Source organism: Staurois parvus, unplaced genomic scaffold (genome assembly GCF_062004578.1).
Source record: "Staurois parvus isolate SC_StPar_1 unplaced genomic scaffold, SC_StPar_1.0 ptg000071l, whole genome shotgun sequence".
Lineage (NCBI taxonomy): Eukaryota > Metazoa > Chordata > Amphibia > Anura > Ranidae > Staurois > Staurois parvus.
In genome coordinates this window covers 3,440,007-3,457,526 of record NW_028317867.1, presented here as the reverse complement: position 1 = coordinate 3,457,526, position 17,520 = coordinate 3,440,007, and the positions used below count along the sequence as shown (strand labels likewise).

The following is a 17,520-nucleotide window of genomic DNA, read 5'->3' as shown; positions in this document are numbered from 1 at the left end:
AAAAGAGAGAATAGTTATTACCATAACATATTTTGACCATTTTGTTGGAGGAATTAATATTTGTGAAGTTGTCCTTTATGCCTAATTCAAATTTATGCAGACTGAACACTCACCAATGCATGTGCCCAAATGATGTTCATGGGCGATGCCATTAATGGTGAATGACCAACAACACACAATATAATAGCAGCTAACACATGCATGGCAGCATACCACAACACACTTATCATGCACTGTGGTTTATTGTGTTGGCAAAAAACAGGTAAGTTCTTTGTTGAATTGGCAGCCCATTCAAAATGAATTGGGAGCCTTAAAGAAATACATGTTAATATGAGACATAACATGCATACGTGAACCATAATGGTGTGAAACCAGCTTTAAATCTTTCTCCCAACCCCATCACTGTAGCCTACATACCAGAATGCCTACTTCAACTCCTGCACCAGAAATCCTCAGTGTGCTGCAGATGTCTTTTTAAAGAAACCACTTTTCAACAACTATGAAAAAAATTAAATACAAGGGGGTTACAGCGCTAAGCATAATTTTTTGCTTATATTAAATAATCCAGCAACGTCCGGCATCTGTGCCCTTTTAGTCACTGAGCTGCTCTATGCAGTGGAAACTGAGATACAGTATCTCACAGAAGTGAGTACACCCCTCACATTTTTGTAAATATTTTATTCTATCTTTTCATGTGACAACACTGAAGAAATTACACTTTGCTACAATGTAAAGTAGTGAGCATACAGCTTGTATAACAGTGTAAATTTGCTGTCCCCTCAAAATAATGCAACACACAGCCATTAATGTCTAAACTGCTGACAACAAAAGTGAGTACACGCCATGTGTTGTCACATGAAAAGATATAAAATATTTACAAAAATGTGAGGGGTGTACTCGCTTCTGTGAGATACTGTATGTCTATGCTATGTGTGAGATACTAAAGAAGTGAAAACGTTTGTGTAAAAAACAGGGACAGGCAGTTTGTATATGTTGCAATACATGTTCACGCTGGCCTATTTCATAAAAGTGTTTCTTCTCTGGCCAGTCTATTCTCTACCTTGCAGATTGCCAAATTCTCACTTGCTAATAGCAAACTCCTAAGAGCATGGGTATATAGTGCCAATATGGGGCAAACAGACACAGCTGGAGGAGAGCTACAAACAAAGATCCAGTGATGCATGTCTACTATGAGAAAAGACACCAAATTTTAGAGCATGGACAGCACCAGGAGGAAAAGATAATTGTTGTTCTCTATATGTAACCAGGTGCGTCCCTAAAAACTATTGAAAAAATATTTTAATGTTCTAGGATCATATCTTCAGGTGATCTGACACTGGCAAAGCTTTAGAAAGCACACCCCATGGGCGTCTTTCCTATAACCTTACCCCACTCTGTGAGTCCTCAGTTTTGTGCTTGTGTCTGAAGCTGATGGACCTATTCTTCACTGAGAAAATCATCCTTGGCTTAACTAGTTTATTATTTTTCTTGATTATTTTATATTTTGATTCTTCAATCAAGAATCTCTGTCTTCACTCTGTCTTCTAACCACTCTGTCTTCAACCACCTCAAAGCAGTGTACCTGGATTGGCGCAACCTCAGTAAAACTTTGGGAGCCAAATCAAATCCCCACATTGTGGGAGCTTTCTGTAATGTTGCTATGAGCGCTCACCTTGACACTTGGTACAATATGTTGAGTTAGCATGTGCTATAGGGTGCTTAATACAGCCATCTTTCGTACACAGGCAAAAAAGCCACGACTCTTCTACGCCGATTCCTTAACCTGAGTCAGATCCTGATATGCTGGTCCTAGAGGACGCAGAGACAGAAGTAAATGGAGAGGATATTGAGAAAGTATTGGAGGAAGCTGAAGAATATTTACCTTTTGGCTAGGTGATTACTATCAACAAGTCTGCTCATTTTAGCCTTCCCTTCACCTGGAATATTGGGGATCTGGTCCTGGACACATCCCAAGCAAAAATCTCTCTCCCAACAAATAAAGTTCTTCCTCTTAGAGTACATGCTTGAGAATTGAGATCCCACATTGAGATTGTCCATAAGAGTTCTAGGCCTAATGGTATCATCCTCCTTGGAGGCAGTACCATTTCTTCAATTCCATTCAAGAACACTCCACATAAACATTTTATTGACCTGGAAAAAATAGGCTGCTTCTCTCAATTTACCCATGCTCTTGTCCAGTCAAGGAAGGAGTTCCCTATTTTAGTGGATCATCACCACAGCCCTAACAGTGGGGAAGTCCTTCCCTTCCTATCACTAGAAGGTTATCACAGCAGACACAGGGCTCTCAGGTTGGGGAAGAATGTTCCAACTCCTAACAGTCCAAGTAATATGGTCACTGGAAGAAACCAAACTGGGAGTTCTGGTAGATCACAAGCTTAATAATGGCATGCAATGCCAAGCTGCAGTTTCTAAAGCGAGCAAAATCCTGTCTTGTATTAAAAGAGGTATAGACTCCAGAGAGAGATATAACTTTACCCCTGTACAAATCATTAGTAATACCTCATCTGGAATATGAAGTTCAGTTTTGGGCACCAATTCAAAAAAAGAACATTGGGGAACTGGAGAAAGTGCAGAGAAGGGCAACCAAACTGATACGAGGTATGGAGGAGCTCAGCTATGAGAAAAGATTAGAGGAACTGAATTTATTTTCTCTTCAGAAGAGTAGATTACACATGTTGCTCATATCCCCCCTTAAATACATCAGTGGTTCATATAGTGAACTTGGTGTAGAGTTATTCACTCTGAGATAGTCACAGAGGACAAGGGGGCACTCTTGACGCCTGGAGGAAAAGAGATTAATTCTCCAAATACATAAAGGTTTCTTCACAGTAAGAGCTGTGAAATTGTGGAATAGACCCCCTTAAGAGTTGGTTCTGGCCAGCTCAGTGGATTGTTTTTTTTTAAAAAAAAAACAAAAAAGGGCTGGATTATTTCCTAGATACACAGAATATAACTGGATACTAACATTTATAGGTAAAGTTGATCCAGGGAATATCCGATTGCCTCTCAGGGGATCAGAAAATAATTTTTTCCCCTGCAGGAGCAAATTGGATCATGTTTTGCTGTTTTGTTTTTTCTTTTTGCATACCTCTGGATCAACTGTGGGTATAGGATTATAACTTTTTTTTTGGTTGAACTGGATGGCCTTTTGTCTTTTTTTTCAGCCAGACTAACTATGTAAGGTTGACCCTGCAGCACTAGATCCCCTTCTGAAGGGCCACCCAGTCAGGGTACAATCAGACAATGCCACAGTAGTGGCCTACATCAACCATCAAGGGGGCACCAGGAGCCTGGCTGCCTTGAAGTAAGTGAACCAGCTCATCTCATGGACAGGAACTCACTGTTCAGCAATTTCTGCACTCCACATCACATGACAGCTGAAAAGGAGATTATTTTAGCCACCATCATCTGTATCATGGGGAATAGGCCCTTGATCTAGGTGTCTTTAGTCTGGCATAGCAAAAATGGGGGATTCTGAATGTGAACATCCTAGCATCAGATGTCTTAATAATCCCCTGGTCTCCATTCAGGCTAATTTATGCTTTCCCTCCAGTGAGAATGCTAACTCTAATCTACTGACATCTATCTCTATCTCCTAATTGCACCAAACTGGCTTAGAAGAGCCTGGTAGACAGACATACCCAGCCAGATCTGCTGTCTCAAGGCCCTCTGTTCCATCCTACTTCCCAGTCTTTGCCTTTAATGGCATAGCTGTTGATACCCATGTATTAAAGGATAGAGAGGTTTCTGAGTCTGTGATTCCTATCTTGCTACAATTAAAGTGTCTTTTAGGAAGCACTATCATTGCACCTGAAAATCCTTTTTTGCCTTGTGTAAAAATAGGCACTTCAATCCCAGAATTTACTCTGTACCTCACTTTCCGGACTTCCTACTAAACATATCTTGATCAGAATTTGTCCGTAAACACTCTCAAAGGTTAGGTCTTGGCCCTATGTATCCTTTTTCAAAGGTCTCTGACTTCATTTTCTCTTGTAAGAACCTTTTTTTAAAGGTGTATCTCACATTAAGCCTATCTTGCAGCACCCTGTGCTCCCTTGGCATCGCAGCTTGGTTCTCTCTTCCCTACAAAAACCACCCTTTGAAATCATCAGTGATATCACCCTATATGGTTTCTCATGCAAACTAGCCTTTTTATGGTCGCTGTTGTGTCTGCCAGATGTGTTTCTGAATTGGTGGCCCTTTTCTGTAAAGATCCTTTCCCCATACTTCACAATGACAAGGTTGTCTTTTACACCCAAGGCCATCCACCCTGATGGTGGTTTCATCATGCTACCTTAATGCGTATATTACCCTTCCTTCCTTATAACATGCTCCTAAGCATCCACAGGAAATGTTTCTACATTGCCTGAAAGTGGCCAGAGCTGACATAGTATACTTCAAAGCTACTGCTTCGATAAGACGGATGGATTTCCTATTTGTCCTGTCATGATCTTTCAAGGGAAACCGTGCTTTAAAGTCCACCATTGCTGCAGTGGATGAGAAATCTGATTTCAAGTGCTTACATTCTAAAAGAGAAATATACTCCAGCACTTTTACATTCTCATTCCACCAGATCAGTAGGAGTTTCCTGGGCATTTCGACGCCAAGCTTCTGTAGTCCACCTGGTCTTCTGCTCATACTTTTTCAGAGTTTTACCAAGTGGACATCCAATCTTTTGCTGATGCAACTTTTGGTCACAAGATTGTCAAAATGGCACTCTGAGGTTGGGTCTTCTGACCCTTCTTGTTGGGTCTGTTGGCACAGTTCTATTTGCCTCATTGTTGCCCACCCTTCTGCATTGCTTGGGGACTTTCCATGGTGTATAAATACTCTGCCTGTGTCCTGTACTGTATGATTAAGATAAGAGCACTTTTTGACTTACCTGCAAATTCCATATCTTGGGAGTATTGTACAGGACAAAACTGGGGACTCACAAAGGGGGTTTGTTCTCTAAAGTTTTGAGTGTCCAATCACCTGAAGGAACATTCCTAAAATCCTTTGTGTTTCAATTCTCTACCTGTGTCCTGTACTCAAAGATCACATCAGCCCCTGCCCTCAGAACAGAGGGAATGTGGTCACTTATAAAATTGGGGGGAAAAAGTATTTATAATGGTTTTTAGATCTATACACAATTTTTTTTGTTTTTCATTTCTATTTTAAACTGAGTGGGGTGTTTTTACAAGGTGAGAGTTTACATATTCTTTAATATTGGTGCAATCTCTTTCTGAAGCATATACAGGTGAAACTCGAAAAATTAGAATATCATGCAAAAGTTCATTTATTTCAGTAATGCAACTTAAAAGGTGAAACTAATATATGAGATAGACTCATTACATGCAAAGCAAGATAGTTCAAGCTGTGATTTGTCATAATTGTGATGATTATGGCTTACAGCTCATGAAAACCCCAAATCCACAATCTCAGAAAATTAGAATATTACATGCAATCAATAAAACAAGGATTGTACATAGAACAATATCGGACCTCTGAAAAGCATAAGCATGCATATGTACTCAGTACTTGGTTTGGGCCCCTTTTGCAGCAATTATTGCTTCAATGTGACGTGGCATGGAAGCTATCAGCCTGTGGCACTGCTGAGGTGTTATGGAAGACCAGGGTGCTTCAATAGCGGCCTTCAGCTCTTCTACATTGTTCGGTCTTGTGTCTCTCATCTTTCTCTTGGCAGTGTCCCACGGTCATTGAACCAGGTTTTGGTGCTTTTGGCAGTGTGGGTAGGTGTCAAGTCCTGCTGGAAATGAAGTCAGCATCCCCATAAAGCTCCTCTGCAGCAGGAAGCATGAAGTGCTCCAAAATCTCCAGGTAGACGGCTGCGTTGACCCTGGACTTAGTGAAACACAGTGGACCAACACCAGCAGATGACATGGCTCCCCAAATCAACACAGACTGTGGAAACTTCACACTGGACTTCAAGCATCTTGCAGTGTGTGCCTCTCCATTCTTCCTCCATACTCTGGGTCCTTGGTTTCCAAATGAGATGCAAAAGTTGCTCTCATCAGAAAAGAGGACTTTGGACTACTGAGCAACAGACCAGGTCTGTTTTTCTTTAGCCCAGGTAAGACGCTTCTGACGTTGTTTGTTGTTCAGGAGCGGCTTGACAAGAGGAATACGACATTTGAAGCCCATGTCCAGGATCCGTCTGTGTGTGGTGGCTCTTGATGCACTCCAGCCTCAGTCCACTCCTTGTGAAAGTCCCCAACACTTTTGAATGGCCTTTTCCTGACATCCTCTCCAGGCTGCGGTCATCCCTGCTGCTTGTGCACCTTTTTCTTCCACACTTTTCCCTTCCACATAACTATCTATTAATGTGCTTTGATACAGCACTTTGGGAACATCCAACTTCTTTTGCAATTACCATTTGAGGCTTTCCCTCCTTATGGAGGGTGTCAATGATGGTTTTCTGCACAACTGTCAGGTCAGCAGTCTTTCCCATGATTGTGATTCCTACTGAACCAGACTGAGAGACCATTTAAAGGCTCAGGAACCCTTTGTAGGTGTTATGACTTAATTAGCTGATTAGAGTGGGACACTTTGAGCCTAGAATTTTGCACCTTTTCACAATATTCTAATTTTCTGAGATTGTGGATTTGGGGTTTTCATGAGCTGTAAGCCATAATCATCACAATTATGACAAATCACGGCTTGAACTATCTTGCTTTGCATGTAATGAGTCTATCTCATATATTAGTTTCACCTTTTAAGTTACATTACTGAAATAAATGATCTTTTGCACGATAATCTAATTTTTTGAGTTTCACCTGTACTTTGATACCAACTGTTGCAGTAATTTCCTGCAGATCCTGCATTGAAATTTTGGCTCTCTTAAAGATTTCTTTTAGCATCCAGCCGTGGCTGAACCACTTGAATTCTATTTCTCCTGGCAACCCCTTGTGAAAGAAAACTAAAGGATAATCCCAATCAGAGCAATTTATTGTAGTCCTCCTCTGCTCTTAAGAGAAATGGGAAAGGGAACTGGGAACAAAAATGAATGAATCACAGAAAAATACAATTGTTTAAATTAACACATGGGCAGGGGTGGACTGACAACTCATGGGGCCCCCGGGCAATAGGGGATCATGGGGCCCCTGTGTCCTTGCCCAAACTCAAAAAAGCCTATGAAAAAGGTACCAGGGGCATCTCATGGGGCCCCCTACTGACCCCGGGCCCTCGGTCAGTGCCCGAGTTTCCAAATGGTCAGTCCGCCCCTGCACATGGGTCGATTAACATGAACAAGGTTGAAATTAATTATAAGTGTTTAACGAGGTGGTATTTGACACGGAGTGTTGTCCATAAACAATGAGTAGAAGTCTCACCATTCTGTTGGAGGGGATGTGGATCTAAGGGAACAGTGGCACATATATGGTGGGATTGTCCAAAAATATAGGGGTTTTGGCAAAATGTAATACAGTTCATACAAGAGATAATGGGGACAACTATACAGAAGTATCTGTGGGTGTGTTTGTTTTATAGGACAGAAGCGCCAGTGAAGCAGTATATAAACAGTGTATTATACCCCCTAACCAGTGCGGCTAAAGGGCTTATTCCAAAATTTTGGCAGTTACAGGAGCCTCTAACAATGAGGGACTGGTTAGACAGGGTAGAATATATAAATAGGTTGGAGGAGTTATACCATATAGACGAATGTAATATGGGTACATTTTTTAAATGATCGGGGAAGATGGTCTGACTTCAAGGCATCTGGAAAATATATGGAAGTAGTGGGAGGCCCAGGGATCTGATTGGAGGTAGGAGAATAAAGGGAATGTTTTGTAAGGCAATAGAAGGAATTGGAGAAGGGAAAAGAAAGGTTGGAGGGAAAGAGAGAATAGTATTGAGGAAAAAGATCATAGGTATAGAATGGGAAGTTGGAAAGAGAAGGGAAGAGCAATAACCGGGGTAAATCGGTAGGGGGTTTGGGTGGGGGGTGGGATTGCAAAATTTAGGATAATGTTTGTATTTTGGATGTAAATTATACTTTGCTTTGCTTTTGTAATGAAAAAAAAGTTTAATAAAAGATATGAATATGAAAAAAATAACACTTTATTTTAGTGTTTTGGAGGTGGTGAAGAATTAGAACCTTTGTCATTTTTAAATTTTGTGTTATCATTTGGGTAGACCTTCCATTACTTTTGTTTAGGTGTGCCTCACAGTAAAATATCTTCAGTTGGGGCACAGGTAACAGTAAAAATGTACAAAAGGTTCTAAAGCCTTTTATACGCCATTGAGCACAAAAAAAAGCTTTGTCTAGAGTTCTAGCTTAATGTTCACATTGGTAACTGAATGTCCTGACTTAGAACTGAATAAAAGGGGTTGTTTTTCAGCTGGTACGTGGATAATATTTATATTTACTTTTCTTTCAGTCTGATTTGGTTGATCAGAGTATATTTAATTTTGTCCCCGAAGGGGAACATTCAGAGATATATAAAATCTTGTCTACACGCACGTTGGAAGGTGGTCCTTTGGGTTCGGATTATCTGAAAAGTAAGTTTTTCTAGTAAAACAGTTCTGTAATTCGTATTTAATCTTTAGCATGCATTTAATCTTAATGTACACTATATTGCTTAAAGTATTGGGACACCCCTCCAAATCATTGGATTCCGGTGTTCCAATCACCTCCATGGCCACAGGCAGGGCCATGGATAAGGGGGTACCACCAGTCATCCTGTATGGGGCCCAGGCACCCGGGTGAATTGGATGTGGGCAGGGACGGTGATTGGCATGGCAGGGGGGCAATCTCTGGAACAGATCCGCTGTATGGCTCTCTGTGCAGCAGCTGAAAGCTGGCTTCTTCCCCTCCCCCCGCTGGTTTTCAGCTGCTGCAGAGAGAGCCATACAGGAGATCGGTTCCATTAATTGCTCCTCTGGTGCACCCATCACCCTCCTTGGGCACCGTGCCCCCCACGCCCGCAATGCTGCCAGCTGCCCTCCTCTCCTTACCACCGGCAGCTGCAAGCACACAATAGGATCCTTCAAGAAGGAGAGCGGGGAAAGAGTCTGGTAAATATGTAACAATTACCAGCCCCTTCCTTTCCTGAATGAACACAATGAGTGATTGGTACTGATTACTCACTGTGTTCATAACTGAACCATAGTAAACTGGTTTCTTTTTTTTGGGGGGGGGGGGGTGTCAGACTGGCTGTATGGGGTCCCATGGTTTCTAACAGTAGCCCTGGCCACAGGTGTATAAAATCAAGCACCTAGGCATGCAGACTGCTTCTATAAACATTTTGTGAAAGAATGGGTCGCTCTCAGTAGCTCAGTGAATTAAAGCGTGGTACCGTAATAGGTTGCCACCTGTGCAAAATGTCCATCCGTGAAATTTCTTTGCTACTAAATATTCCACAGTCAACTGTTAGTGGTATTATAGCAAAGTGGAAGAAACTGGTAACAACAGCAACTCAGCCACAAAGTGGTAGGCCATGTAAAATGACAGAGCAGGATCAGTGCATGCTGAAGCACAGTGTGCAGAAGTCGCCAACTGTCTGCAGAGTCAATAACTAAAGACCTCCAAACTGCGCATGGCCTTCAGATTAGCACAAAGAGTACATAGAGAGCTTCATGGAATGGGTTTCCATGGCCTAGGAGCTGCATCCAAGCCTTACATCACCAAGTGCAATGCAGTGTCTGGCATGACAAATCGCGCTTCTCTGTCTGGCAATCCAATGGACGTGTCTGTGTTTGGCGGTTGCCAGGAGAACGGTACTGGCCTGACTGCATTGTGCCAAGAGTAAAGTTAGGTGGAGGGGGGATTATGGTGTTTTTTTTTTTTTCTTCAAGGGGTTGGGCTTGTTCCCTTAGTTCCAGTGAAAGGAACTGTTAAGGCATCAGCATACCAAGACATTTTGGACAATTTCATGCTCCCAACTTTGTGGGAACAGTTTGAGGATGGCCCCTTCCTGTTCCAACATGACTGCGCACCAGTGCACAAAGAAAGGTCCATAAAGACATGGATGAGCGAGTTTCGGGTGGAGGAACGTGGCAAAAAAGCATTTGCAAAAATGCAAAACGCACCGCAAAATGCACTGCAGAAATGGATCAAACGCAATCTGCATAGGTGTGAACCCAGCCTTAGAGTGTCTCAAAAGTATAGATTGGCAGACGTTCACCAATCTATGAAAAGCTATGTCTAAAAATTTCATTGTTACATTACTCACATGTTAAAACTGCCTATAGATGGACCTTTTGTTTGATCAGATGGCAGGCTGAATGAAAAAAAACAAATGGACTCTCTCATCCATACAAGCGAGGTGGATGGAGGAATTTTCCCCACTGTGGGGAATCCATTGCTTTCAGCATACACTTATCAGCGCTGCAGTGTTGCATGCCCTGGTCAAATGAACATTTTGTGATATTCCCATTTGAACAAAGCTGATCATTAAATCGACTTCTCTCGAGTGAGAGCAGCTGTACATGTATCGAAATTCAGTCCGTCTCTGCTGAACCAGCTAATTTTTCAATCCATGTATGGTGAGTTTTACAAGACATCTGTAAAATATTTTCATCAGGAGACATTAGAACCTTTGTCAAGTGTCCTCATTCAGGCATTTTACCTTAACTTCCTGTACTAGTGACAGTTATCATTGGAACAGGAAATGAAAGAATCTCTCAAAGAAGTCAGCAGAAAAAAAATCTGTAAGAAGACGTTCTTCCTCTTTATTCAAAACAAAAAAACATTTCAACAGAATTTTGCAACCTACATATGCGCAATAAATGGTAAACAAAGTGGAATTTATATTAAAAATAAGTTCATTCCTATCTGCCCACAATCTACACACACTAATCAGATCCACAAAAACACATTTTGGGGAAAAAGGTTAACCACTGGTTTCAGGTTAGCACTCTCATGGGGTCCTAGGAAAGCTGAGGATCACAAATCTTGTGAGACTGTTGGGCAAGGCACATGACCACATTTTTGTAAGACTATAGGAATTCTGAGCTTTTGAAACAAACTAGGTCCTTGCAAGGAAGAATGTGTTTGGAAAGCTGGCATTTATATTCCATCAAGTTGTCTGCTTATATCACTAACACAGTGCAATTACTCTTAAATGGCTGTTATGGTATACATTTTAATTATCAATTTCGCTTATTTCAGCAAAAAATGAACTTGAATTCTGTTGCCACATGTTGCGGGGAACAGTTGATCCAAAGGAACCTGCTACATATGAATATGTAAAATGCATTGGAAATTTCAAGTCTTTAAATAATGGTAAGTTACACCGTTCATGGATGAATTTGTAGCACAGTCAATGGGCCTCTTCAGTAAGAGACAAAGCACAGTGACATAGAGCAACCAGCTATGGTTGTCAGAGAAGATAGATGATTCCTGATTGGTTTATGTGGGAAATTTCTCTTTGCTGGTGCCATTGTTCTTTGCACTGCCTATTTGAATACACACTATATTCCCCTGCCAGCAGTAATCTGTAAATCTGTGTTAACCAGAATTTACTGAGATTTGAGATGTTTTGTTGCATTACAATCTGGAATTAAAATGGAGTCTTTGGGGTTTTGTACCATGAGTGTGCATAAGTATCCCCCCACCAAATGTCAGTACTTTGTGGAGCCATCATTTGAGGCACCTTTTAAAAAAAAATAAAATAAATGCACATCTTTTTTTTGCAGGTTAAAAAAACATGCATTTCTTATCTTTTTCTTTTTTTTACTAGGAGCCTAGAAAGTATTGCACCTACGATTCGCAGATATTGGGTGCCATGCAGGACTCTTGCAGACTTGTTAGTGTATCTGTCTGCTCGTGCCTAGTACAGGCAGACAGATAAACTGACAGGAAGAGACAATGAATGAATCGATGATACGGCTGGGAGGGCATACCCCCGTACGGTTGCTGGTTTTTTAAAATGGTGACAGCTAGCAAGGGGAGAAGATCCCCCGGTAGCTGTCACTAGATGCAGTGGAGTGGGAACATGTTGCATGTTAAACCCTAAAAATGGGTGGAACATGTTCCCAAAAGTAAATTTATCCTTTAAAGTTGCAAGTTTCATGGGTTATGTCTCTATTAGCTTGGCACATGCAGCCACAGGGATTTTTGCTCATTGTTCAAAACTGCCCCAGCTCCTTCAAGTTAAATGGGTTGCGCTGGTGTACAGCAATCTTCAAGTCATGCCACAGATTCTCAATTGAGATCTGGGTTTTGATTAGGCTGTTTCAAGACATTTACTATAAATGTTTCCTTTTAAACCACTCCAATCTACCTTTAACAGTATGTTTATAGTCATTGTCCTGCTGCAAGATGAACCTCTGTCTCAGTCTAAAATCTATGGCAGGCTGAAAAAGGTTTTCTTAAGATTTTCCCTGTATTTAGTGCCATCAATCTCCTCAGAACTCAGGGTATCCAAATGACTGGCTAGTCTTGTCCATTCTTTTCCAAAAACCCTGGGCTTCACTCTCCCTTGTCAAAATCTTTTATTTAAAGTGTATCTCATAGCAGGCCTGCATTTCAGCGCCTTGTGCTTCTTTGGGACCTCAGTCTGGTTCTGTCTGCCTTGCAGAAACCACATTTGAAGCAGCAAGGGAAATCTCCACAGATGATCTCTCCTACAAAGTAGTCTTCTTGGTTGCTATCATGTCTGTCAGATGTAGCCGAGCTAGCAGCTATCTTGTAAGGAGCCATTCTTCATTCTTTACAAGTACAAGGTAGTCTTATGCCCAGGGTCATCCTTTCTTCCCAAGATGGTATCAGTCTTCCACCTTAATGAAGATATAGTCCTTCCCTCTTTGTGCCGTACTCCAAATCAGAATGAAACTTGCTCTTTATTGCCTGGATGTAGTGAAAGCTATCAGTCTGCCTCAAAGGAACAAGAGTGTTTCCTGGTTATTTCAACATCAAGCCTCTGTTGCCTAGCTTTGAAAGGACACCACCTGATTCTTTGTTCATACCTTTAGCAAGTTCTACAAGGTGGATGTTCAATCTCCTGTGAATGTTGCCTTTGCAAGTTTTTTTTACAGCTGCCCTCTGTAATTGGGTCTATTGGTTTTTGTTGTTTTTGGGCTCATTCACACAGTTTGTCTAGTTTCCTACCCTACTCAATCATTGCTTGGGGAGAGGTCTCAGTGTCTATGAATATTCAACCTGTGTCCTGTACTCTACAAGTAATATAAAGGAATTTTGAGACATCTGTAAATTCCACATCTTGGAGTACATTTCATGACCCCCTCCCTTTTATTCTTGTGTTACACTGTATTGCTTGCTACAAACATTTTGGCTTGCCTGAGTCCACCTACCTGAAAGCACCTGCCTATAATCTATAGGGTCTATGAGTATTCAGCCTGTGTCCTGCACGGATGACAGCGGATCTCTACAGTAATGGGTAATACAGTTTTTTAGTAAAGTAGTGAGAGGATGAAACCATGGTAAATTTTTTTTGTCTGTGTCCCTTTGGTCCCTGTTCCCCTAATTTCTTGAGCTCATGTCACAGTGATAACGTATGGGTGATTCTGAACCCCAGTAGAGTCACAGACTGCAATGAAAACCCTATGGGACAGTTCTTCTTTCTGTTCAAAACCACAAAACAAGTTTTGACTGCAGTTAGGCACTAAGGGGTCTATTTGCGCAAAACTGCGGAGCGCAAAATCTGGTGCAGCTTTGCATAGAAACCAATCAACTTCCAGTTTTTTTTTTTGTTTTTTTTTTAAATTGAACAAGCTGCAGTTAGAAGCTGATTGGGTACCATGCACAGCTGCACTAAATTCTGAGTGCACCAGTTTTAGTAAATCAATCCCTCAGTGTCAAGGTTGTTGGCAAGGTATTGGGTATTGATTCATGAAACATATTGTAGTGTTAAGCCCTAAAGCAGGTTATTTGCCATTTATTCTCTTAAACTACAAGGCAACACTATAGAATACAAGTACGTTGGAGCCTGGACTATTCAGGGAAATGCACTAAACATGTGGGAATTGTATGGGAATTGCATTTTTGTCCAGCCAAGGAGTAACTTAGGCTTCATTCACATGGGATTTTAGTGCCATCTGCACCAGTAATACAGCATGTCCCTGCAGCTAGATTCATAGTTGGGTGCTGATAGTTCCAGCCGCTCAGCTTGTGCCAAGCAATGACAGGCTGACAGCAGCCATGCATGTTGATATGTATTCGCACATGGAATGATTACCTGAGGTTAGGGATAAAAGATCATCCCTGGATGAAAGCAGCTTGTGCCCTGGGCGATCATCTGTCCCTAATATAGCAGGTAATCGCTGCGTGAAGTCTTATTCTTTCACCTACAACTGTAGACTACATCATAATATATTTTTCTCCATCACCTAATATGAATTGGAATTCTCACTCCCACGTTTGCAAAAATGGCCGCTCATCTTCACCTCTTACAAGATCAAAATACGCAAACTTTTTATTACAATGTAGAAAACAAATACCAGAGCTAGTAGCATTTCCTGTTTTCACTCCTTTTAATTGTTTGTGGAGATCCAGTCAGTTGAGAAATTGGTACATTTTGAATATTTTTTTTTGTTTGTTTCCAGTGCCCAGTTCTACTCACAATGGCTTTGATGGTGCATTACAGAGGTCACTCAGGCCTGCATATGAAGAGAGAGTCTGCTTTGTAGCAACTGTAAGATTAGCTACACCTCAATTCATTAAGGTAAATCTGTGTATTGTTTTAATGATTGGCAATAACATTCCAGCATGGCTTTATAGACTTTAGAAGGTTATAGTTGTGGAAAAGATTTAAAGCAGAACTGACACGTCTTTTAAATTCAAACCCTCGGAAACACCAAGTTAAAAATTTTGCATGTGTTGATATCTGCTGCCTTTTGTAGTCTCTGTATTTCATATGTTGATGAATGTTGATGAATGTTCACAATACATACATTGTATCCATATGCCACCTTGTCTAGTTTATTTTTAAGCAATTAATAGGAGGTTCTAGCGTCTAAGGGAAGTGATGTAATCGTCCCCTAACAGGAAGTTCTCCCTTTTTTTTCTTTGGCAGGATCAGCAGTAAGCCAAAAAGTCAGAGCATGTCAGACCCTGCATGTTGTTGGCACAGCAGCTTGTTAGACCTCCTTGAAAAGCCACAAGACAGATTTTTCTTCCTCAATGCGTTTAGGCTTCATAGAATTTCCCAGATTGTGTCATTATATAAAGCTTTACTGTATGTCAGCCTTTGGCCTTGTTTACTTGGCCATTTAGGGCCATAGTGTGGCAAAAACAGGAGCTGCCACTGTTCTCATTTACCACTTATCCAGTGGTTACATAATATTTGGGACAGCTAAGCTTCTCTGACCCTAATTGCATGTAACTGCTTGATGTGCAGTTACATGAGAACAGCCACAGTGCCTGTTGACCTGTCATTGATTTGTACAGACTGATGGTGGCAGCTGATCACGAACACCCTCCCTGCTGCGGATTTACACTGCTTCTTGCCACACTATCTCTGTACTCAATCGCGCAAATGAGTCTTTTGGGTGTTCATGCCAGCTTCTGTTTGTGCCACTTTTGTATGTGGCTTCCATACATTTAGATGAGAAACAAAAGTTTTTAAACATTAGAAAAGAGCCAAGACCCATGTGCTGACCCTTTGCCAGTGGTTGTGATTTGGCTGTAGTCATAGCAATAAATACTACTTATAGTAGTTTCCAGTAACATATATTATTATTACATCGAGTTTATATAGCGCCAAAGGGTTTGCTCAGCGCTGTACAATAGGGGGGGGGACAATACATGGCACAGTACAACAATAACAAACAACGTACGAGGGGTAAGAGGGCCCTACTCTTTCGAGCTTACAATCTAGGAGGGAGGGGGTAATGGTACAGTAGGAAGTGGCTGAGGGGTTTACAGGTACAGGGGTTTGACAAAATTATGGAAACACCATGTAAGAGAACGAAATGGATACCTAATATGATGGTGGACTGCCTTTGGCATCCAAGACAGCCTGAATTCTACTGGGAATTGACAAATAGAAGTCTTGGATAATGGATAATCTGATACCACTGTTCGTGCAAAAAAAATCATTCCAGTTCACGTAGAGATGTCAGAGGCGTGAAACTAGCCTGAACCTTGTTCTCCAAAATTGACCGTAGTGGCTCAATGATATTGTGGTCCGGTGACTGCAGCACCCAGGGAAAGTGCAAGACTTCATCTGCATGCTCGTCAAGCCACAATTTGACAACACCAGCTATGTGAATCATAGCATTATCGTCTTGGTGAATGGTGCTGTCTTCAGGAAACCATGTCTGCACCATGGGGTGCAGATGGTCGGCCAAAGGTTGTACATAGTCACGGGCAGTGACTTTACCTTTTCAAGGTGATGATGAGGCCTGCAGTATATCAAGATATGGCTGCCCAAACCATGATTGCGCCTCCACCATGCTTAACCCTGGGCACAAGACAGCCCTGGTCATGAGCTTGAGACAGTGTTTGCCACATGTAAATATGTTCGATGGTTGGGAACAGTGTGAAGCTCGATTCATCAGACCATGTGAGAGTCTTCCGTTGATCGATAGTTCATGATTTATGGATGTTGCACCACTCTCCCCTCTCCTGAGCATTAATATCTGTCACTTGTGGATTGGCAATTGCAACTCACCCATGAATGTTTTGTTTATGGAGTTCCCTCTGCACAGTTTTTGTGGATGTGGTCTTTGGAAAACTGAGATTGAGCTCTGCAGTCACTTAGCAGCAGCAGTTTTCCTATTCCGGCTCACAATCCTGCGCAGTCTCCTATTGTCTCTTTCGGTCAGTTGACCGTGTTTATGCTTATTAGACAGTTTTCCCAGAAACTGTGTCATAACCTTTTGATACTGTACCTCGCGGCACTATAAACAAATTGGCAACTTCAGGCACAGAGGCACCAGCTAAGTGGGCACCAACAATCTGCCCTCTTTGAAGCTCAGTAAGCTTTGACATGACTCCGTATTACTAGCAGTGAACTCAGCGATTGAGGAAAGTGAGACTTCCCACCTAGGTGTTTCATCACACAACAGAAGCTAAAGAATGTTACATCACTTCAGCTTTCACTGCAAAACATGTTTTCTGTTTCACACCTGCATTTTTGTCTAATCCCTGTATATGCTTGTTGTTTTACAAATTCGTTGAGCTGTTTGTAATCCACCAGGAAATGTGCACTGTGGAGGAGCCTAATGAGGAGTTTACATCCAGACACAGCCTAGAATGGAAGTTCCTCTTCTTGGACCACAGGTCAGTGGAGATGTTCTTTTTGTGTTTGGTACACAATAACAATTCCTTTTAATGTTACTTCCAGCTAGGAAGAGAAGAGGCTCTTGACCTGCCTTGTGTGTGTGTGAGCGTTAGGGGGATGAGAGCCTACATATTCCATTAACAAGATGTGATCTGCAGCTCTAAGTTGGTTCTGTTACCTTTTCAAAGTGTAAAACGTCATGGTCATTGAGTATAAAGTGTACATCTTACACTGGTGTGAGTGATTTTATGTGCTTTTGTAGCTTTTCTTGATGTGGTTTTTATGTGATTGTGGTTTTATATGTTCCTACATG

General features: G+C 41.5%; 1 protein-coding gene across 1 annotated transcript in view; it reads left to right on the top strand.

The window, feature by feature from the left end:
- The window catches only part of CLOCK (clock circadian regulator), a 144,884-nt gene that overhangs the window by 89,619 nt on the left and 37,745 nt on the right, over positions 1-17,520 (top strand). The window contains exons 8-11 of the mRNA XM_089669267.1: positions 8,400-8,520; positions 11,132-11,245; positions 14,527-14,645; positions 17,124-17,206. Of these exons, the coding sequence (XP_089525393.1) occupies positions 8,400-8,520; positions 11,132-11,245; positions 14,527-14,645; positions 17,124-17,206 (437 nt within the window). The remainder of the gene's footprint in view (positions 1-8,399; positions 8,521-11,131; positions 11,246-14,526; positions 14,646-17,123; positions 17,207-17,520) is intronic.